General features: G+C 50.2%; 1 protein-coding gene across 6 annotated transcripts in view; it reads left to right on the plus strand.

The window, feature by feature from the left end:
• The window catches only part of TENM4 (teneurin transmembrane protein 4), a 498342-nt gene extending 491900 nt beyond the window's left edge, over positions 1–6442 (plus strand). For all 6 annotated transcript variants that reach the window (XM_006759877.2, XM_015561430.1, XM_015561431.1 and 3 more), the window contains 2 exons: positions 2697–2839; positions 5502–6442. In XM_006759877.2, coding sequence (XP_006759940.1) covers positions 2697–2839; positions 5502–6260 — 902 coding nt within the window. In that variant the 3' untranslated portion in view covers positions 6261–6442. The remainder of the gene's footprint in view (positions 1–2696; positions 2840–5501) is intronic.
• The last annotated feature ends 1121 nt before the right edge of the window (positions 6443–7563 follow it).

Here is a 7563-nt window from a genome sequence, read left to right on the forward strand (position 1 = left end):
TGGATGTTGGTGCACTTGAAGTTGTCCCGGAGGCTCCTTAGACTATCTTCATATTTTTGGATTCTTTTTTCTTTTTGTTTTTCCAGTTGGGAGGTTTTTGCTTCTTCGTATTTCAAATCTTTGACTTGATTCTTGGGGTCCTCTAGTCTGCTGTTGGATCTCTGTATATTATTCTTTATTTCAGTAAGTGTATGCTTAATTTCTAATTGGTCCTTTTTCATATTCTTGAGGGTCTCACTAAATTTCTCGGAGGTTTCTAGAAGATCCTTGAGTAACTTTATAACTGTCATTTTAAACACTATATCCAGTAGTTTGCTTTCCTCCATTTCTGTCATTTGTGACCTGTTTCTTTGTATCCGCATTTTGGCTGCTTCCCTGTGTTGATAGAGGGCTTTGTGTGCTAGGTGTCCTATAGGGCCCAGTGGCTCAGCCTCCCTAATTACCTGAGGTTGACACTCTTGGTGCACCCCTTTGTGGGCTTTGTGCACAGTCTTGTTGTAGTTAAGTCTTGATTGCTGTTGGTGTCACTAGGAGGAATTGACCACCAGGCCAACTGGCTGTGAGGACCAGCTGTGTCTACAATGGGAGAACTGCTGTGCTGGAGACACTTTTATGGAGCAGGACTTGCTTCAGTGGGGCTTTGATGCTCACTGAGTCTGCCCCTTGAGTGTGTTGCTTATGGATGTGAAGAGTTGTACTCTGGTATGGTCTCACTCTGCCCACTGGGTACACTGGCTCTTAGATCTCCAAGGAGGTGCAAAGTCAGCCACTGCCTAAGGTCACCCAGCAGGAGCTACAGAGAGATCTGCAGATTCCTCCTCTTTGTTTGGGGTTTGGATGTGCCCAGATGAGGCCCAGCTGTGAAGCAATGCAGGCTGCTGTCTAGATCTTCTTTTGGAGGCTTTGGCACTCTTTGACCCAACTGCAGCTTTTTAGGTTTTAGATTGCAAAAGAACAGGACATTCATATGCAAAAGCCTCTGCTCACAGGTTGGGTGGTATAAAGTGGGTGGGGCGGGGTCTCAGAGAATCGCCAGGGCAGAGCAAACGGCAATTGCTGCTAGTCTGTTCTGCCCTGGAGATTTCCCGGGGTCTGTGTCCTGCGGGCCCCATGCAGGAACAATGATCACTGCAAGCACCTCTGTGAGAAAGCTGCCCTCACATTCCGGCCCAATGCCAGACAGTCCAGTTTCTCCTCGTATGAGTCTGGGTCTCAGAGTCTCACCCGGAAATGGAGTCTAGAGCAATTGGGAGCTTGTATCTCCCTCCCGATTGAGAAAGACAATAGCGTACCCAGTTGCCAGCCCGTTTCCACATGCACCTTCGTACCTCTGTACTTCCTCACCTCTGTACCTCCTACCAGCTTCAATGCACTTTTCTCTTTCCTTCTAGTTGTAGAATTTCCACTCAGCCAGCCTTCTCATGGTTCTGGATGATATCCGTTTCGTCTTTTAGTTGTAGTTTTGATGTGGTTATGCAAGGCAGCAAGTACAAGTGTGTACCTATGCCACCATCTTGGTTCCCTCTTCACTCTCTTTCTTTTCCTTATATCTTGGCTTTCTGATTCCTTTCTTTAGTGAAGCAAATGCTCATGGCCAAATTACCTCTCTCTATACCTAACATACTATCTATATATATATATAAGGCTAATATGCAAAATGTCCCCTTGGGAGTTCGACCAGGAGAACAGGAGTTAGATTGCTCACTATGATGTGAGCTGACCACCAGGGGGCGGCACAGAACATAGCAGGCCAGCAGCAGCAGCGGCAGGGCACTGAGGGAGCAAGAGAAGGAGGAGGAAGGAAAGCGGGAAACCCGATCATCCTAATCTGCGGCCAGGCCTAGGGAACCTGCCCATGCATGAATTTCATGCACTGGGCCTCTAGTAACTAATAACCCCCAAGGAATGCTTTAAGTCAATAAAACCTATCTATGGGGCTAGATCAGTGGTGGCGAACCTTTTGAGCTCGGCGAGTTCGCGTGTCACCTCTGACACGCGTGTCATAGGTTCGCCATCACTGGGCTAGATCCTCAAGCCCAATAGAAAGAAGGCACCAGGAGGTTAAGTGTCTTCCTTAGGCTGTCAGAGTAAATGACAGGCAGGATCATGGGGGAAATCCCTCTGATCTTTGGTACAAGCCATCTCTGTGCCCTATGGCACTTGGGCCCTGAGGCTCTAATCTCTGCAGAGAGGGTCAGAGGGACATACGAAAAATCAAAAACCAAAGAAAGCAAGCATAAGATGGAGAGTTTGTTTCTTACGTGAATTTTCTCTTTGAAAATCATTCATATATATCTCTCCTTTGGGAGTGATGGTCCCCTGCAGGTGTTTCCTATGGCGTTTGGGGTGGATGTGGAAGAGTCTTCACCCATCAATAGCTGCCACTGGGTGTATGAAGCTGAAGGTCCCAGGGATTGGAGTGACAGCAGAGAGGGGAGTCTGGAAACCTAGGTTCTACTTAAGTTACTGCTCTTTTAGACTTACAGCTTGGATGGAGGTGCTAGATCCCAAGGGTGTGTTTAGCATGAATACTATGACACTGGTTTTCAAAGTGCTTATACCTGTTGACCCTCCCACCAGCAGCACTCCACATCCTCGCCCCCACCTGCCGCCCAACTCTAGGCTGCAATATTGGTATATGTCACATCTAAGGTCCACTTACTCCCTGGGGATACTTCTTTTTCTCTCCCTCCCAGATGTCAACAGCTGGCTGCTCACCTTTGGATTCCAGCTTCACAATGTGATTCCAGGTTATCCCAAGCCAGACATGGATGCCATGGAACCATCCTACGAGCTCGTCCACACACAGATGAAAACTCAGGAGTGGGACAACAGCAAGGTAATTCATGCCCACGGCTGCCCAACCCGAGGGCCATTCAGACATTCCAGGAGCAGGTCCTACCAGCTTTTCAGAAAGGTTTGGGCCATTGATAGAAACGGATGTGGTGCGTCCACACTACCTGCCAGAAACTGTTCAGCAAACACTTAGTAACCCTACCACTGGTGGGCCACGGTAGGCCCGCTGTCATAGCACACAGCTCCTCACTGTATGAAGGCATTTTGTATGTTACACTGAGTTTGGAGTTCCACAAAAGCAATGAGCCTCTGCCACTCCCCAGAACAAACATGCAAGGAGGGAGAGGGTGTGTTCTAAAAAACGTGTGACATGTTCTGAGCACCGTGCTGCACCTGTCATGAGGTACTCTACATAAGTTAATTCACAGTTATCCCCTGGTCTCATTGTTCTCCTTCTACAGATTTTATGCCTGAGGTTGTTCCACGCCACACAGTATGGAAGGGGTGGGGCTGAGGTTCCAACCCAGGTCTGTCTGTAGATGGTCAAAATGTTACTTTCTTGTGTCTTCCTTTTACAACTCAATTTCAAAGACTCCTAGAGTTATATAGCCATACAGGTCCTTCGAAACAGTTTCACCCCACCCCCTCCCTTCAGGCATCCATTGCTCATCCCCACCCCTGTTCATGGTGTCTGTACTAGGCACTGGCTCTTCCAGGCCACATGCTGCAGCCAGTGAGAGCAGGAGTGCATCAGGCAGAAAGCAGGCCTGCAAGAGGAGCCCAGTCTCATTGAGGAGGAAAGCAGGATTGCCAGATGGCGTACTGCTCCTAGGCGGAAACTTGCACACCCATGTTTCTTATTCCCTCTTAATTCCGTTAGGTCTCAGGTTACTGTCTCCCCGCCTAGCCTCTGCCCCTCTCTGCTCTGGTGGCACCACAGCTTCCTCTTTCCCAGAACTCACTGCCCTGAATTTCAATTCCTGTTTTTTTTCCTGTATCTCTACTCGACTGTGAGCCACCCAAGGGCCAGTACCGGGTCTTATTTGGTACCTAGCAAAGTGCCTAGCCCACACAGTAGGTGCATAGAACTTCCATTGAATGAGCAAATGATTGAAAAAAGTAAACAACCCCATGAATTGGGCATCTCCACCCTCCCCCAGGCCCATTTTACAGCAAGGAGACCAGGGTTCAGAGAGAACTTGCCCAAGGTCACTCAGAAAGTGGCAAAAGGTAATAAGAGCCCAAGTCTGTCTGGCCACCAAGCCATCTGCTCTCTGCTGCCCCCTGCTGCCCTTGGCCTGCCCCCTGCTGCCCTAGGCCTGTCCCCTGCTGCCCTAGGCCTGGCCCTGCCCCTCTCCAGTCCCCACTATGCCTCCGGGCTGGCCTGTTCCCAGGGCTGACTCCCTTGGCTGGGCTCTTTCGCCACCACCAGGCAGCCTCCTCCACTGCGCAGAGCCCCAGCTCGGCAGCCTGTTTGCCAGCCTTGCCTGTCAATGAATTATTGATTTCCGCCCTTGGCAGGCATCGGAGATCTTTGTTGTTGAGCACTCCAGCTTTCGTGAAACTCTAGGAAATAATTGTTCACAGACAGGGTTCTATTAATTATAAAGAGGACTTAATTTCAGTGTGAAGCCGATGGGCCTGTTTCTAAAGCCATTTCCCTGAGTTGCTGATAAGGCCCTGGGGCCTGCTGCTCTGCTGAGCTCCCTGCACTACCACAGGGATCGGGGGGAGACGGGGGGGGGGGGGGGGAAGATAGGGCCCAACGTATCCCCCAAAGCAGCCAAGAGCAGGAACACCTGAGGATCTCCCAGGAAGCACCGTGGGGTGGAAGCCCTCCTTGAAAATCATTTATAAACCCAGCAGAGAGCAATAAAGCAGAGTAAGAGGGTTTACATAAATCACTGCTTGGCATCTTACTAAGCTTTCTTGCCAAGAATGCATTTCTTTCCATTCCTCCATCTAACATCACCCCCTCATCCTTCCAGTCCCAGCTCCCACATGAGCTTGTCCTTGAACCCCACCTTCTCCACCTCACTCCTCCACCTTCAGGCTGAGGCAGTCTGATCCTTGTTTGCTCCTCACTTAAGCCCTTCCTTGAAACTGAGCCTCTACAGTCAGACAGACCTGGGTTTGAATGTTAAATTGAATACTTGGTGAGCCAGTCACAACCTCTTTGAGCCTTAGTTTTCTTAGCTGTAAACTCAGGATACTAACAGTACCAATATATGAAGTTATTGTGGAGATGAAATGAGACAATAAATGTGAATTATTTCTCTCAAAGACCAGGACATGTTAGCTACAGCTATTACTGCTCTGAGGCCACCAGGGATCACTTTTGACTGCAGTTGTTTGTTGGCATATCTGTCTTTCCTATTAAAGGATGAGTTTTTCAAGGGTAGAGTAGCATCCGATTCATTGTTGTATCTCCGGTGCCCAGGAAATGACCAGGCACAGAGAAGATACTCCCTGAACAGTTTCTGAATGGGTGAAGGGATGGAGAGAGGATGGCTGGATGTTCCAGTGATCAGGAGTAGAGCCACATGCTATATCTTATATAAATATAGATTTGACTTAGTTATGTAAACTGATTCTCCAGGCCTTTGGTTTTTTTTTCCTTTGTCTCACTCTCTTTTTCTCTACTCTCCCTCTCTCTCTCTCTCTCTCTCTCTCTCTCTCTCTCTCTCTCTCTCCCCCCTCATCAGTCTATCCTGGGGGTACAGTGTGAAGTGCAAAAGCAGCTCAAGGCCTTCGTCACCCTAGAACGTTTTGACCAGCTCTATGGCTCCACAATCACCAGCTGCCAGCAGGCCCCAAAGACAAAGAAGTTTGCATCCAGTGGCTCAGTCTTTGGCAAGGGGGTCAAGTTTGCTTTGAAGGATGGCCGCGTGACCACAGACATCATTAGTGTGGCCAACGAGGATGGGCGGAGGGTTGCCGCCATCTTGAACAATGCCCACTACCTGGAGGACCTGCATTTCACCATTGGCGGGGTGGACACCCACTACTTTGTGAAACCAGGGCCTTCGGAAGGCGACCTGGCCATCCTGGGCCTCAGCGGGGGGCGGCGAACCCTGGAGAACGGGGTCAACGTCACCGTGTCCCAGATCAACACGATGCTCAATGGCAGGACTAGACGCTACACAGACATTCAGCTCCAGTACGGGGCCCTGTGCTTGAACACCCGCTATGGGACGACCTTGGATGAGGAGAAAGCGCGGGTGCTGGAGCTGGCCCGGCAGAGAGCCATTCGCCGGGCGTGGGCCCGCGAGCAGCAGCGACTGCGGGAAGGGGAGGAGGGCCTGCGGGCCTGGACAGAGGGGGAGAGGCAGCAGGTGCTGGACACAGGGCGGGTTCAAGGCTACGATGGCTTCTTCGTGGTCTCTGTGGAGCAGTACCCAGAACTGTCAGACAGCGCCAACAACATCCACTTCATGAGACAGAGCGAGATGGGCCGCAGGTGACAGAGAGGACCACGGCCCGGACTTCTTGCCAAAGACAGCTGCTCTTTTGTGGCCGCACACCTGACTGTGTTGTACTTTTAAAAAAATAATAATAATTCCTTTTTTTAAAACAAGTGCAGAAAAGAAACAGACAAAAAAAGATACTGGTTGCATTGTAACTCATGCAACATTCGTTTTTTTAAGAAAAGAAAAACACAAAATTGGCCTTCACACATTTTTTGCAAAGAACAGAAGGTATTTTTTTTCTGTAGTGTGATCACAATGAAAACTTTACTGTCTTTTGTTCCCTTTTCCTTGAGGATTTTTCCTTGTTGTTTGGGGTACATTTCTTCTCTTTGAGATGCATCTCCTGGGATGTGTCCTTGTCTGTCCCTTGGTACCCAGTGTGATGTGAGACGCGAATGTCTGTGCTAACTTGTCTCATGTGCAACGCTTTCCTCAGTGGGTGTCGGGCAGGAGTGAGGGGTGCAGGTAATAGGTCAGCACCAAACTTCTAAGGGGCCCTGGAAGGAGGGTCTGCCAGACCTGAGGATCCCCGGCTAAGCTCCCGCAGATGAGTGGTGGCTTTTTATTCACTGTGTTCCATGCCTCCGGAGAACCACAGATGGCTTCGTCTTTCTCCGGGGGGGTTTCATGATGTCATTCAGCACCTCTTTCAAGCTGCCCCAAACTCCTGCTCACACTTTATATTTTGATGCTAAATGAAAAGCCCCGCCCCTTTTTGCAAATCCTGTGTAGTTGTTGGTGCCATCCCCAGGCTGGGATGGAGAAAGTGTCTGCCAGGTCCTTTCCCCCAGTCTGGTGACATAACGTCCTGGGACTAAGAGCCTCGTCCTCCAGGACAACTGTGGTTGGTTGGTCCTCCCACGATGTTCCTTATTCATCTCCTCTTCTCTCCCAAAGTCAGATGTGAGAACCAGCACTGCAAAGCAAGCCCTCAGTGTGGGCACCATGTCCAGGGAGGGGAAGGCCACCCAGGGCAAAAGATGGCAATGATGGCACGGGTACCAGCATGCCTTCCTAGGTGAAGCCCTCTCCCCACGACGCTGGGCGCCTTCCTGCCACTGCTCACTGAGACATTGGAGTGTGGAGAGAGGTGCTTGGTGGCCTTTGATTCTGGAACGATGTTTAAGAAAAAGTCAGCCAAAGAGAGGAAGGCGTGAGCCAAGCCTCCCTCTAACCAGCTTCCCCATATGGGCTCCTGCAGAACGGAATGCAGCAGGAGAGGCGTTCGGGAAACTCCTCCCGTGAAGTTACTCTAAAACAGCCCCCCCCCCCCAACCCCGGAGGAACCCAATGATGG

This window comes from Myotis davidii, unplaced genomic scaffold, assembly GCF_000327345.1.
Source record: "Myotis davidii unplaced genomic scaffold, ASM32734v1 scaffold916, whole genome shotgun sequence".
Lineage (NCBI taxonomy): Eukaryota > Metazoa > Chordata > Mammalia > Chiroptera > Vespertilionidae > Myotis > Myotis davidii.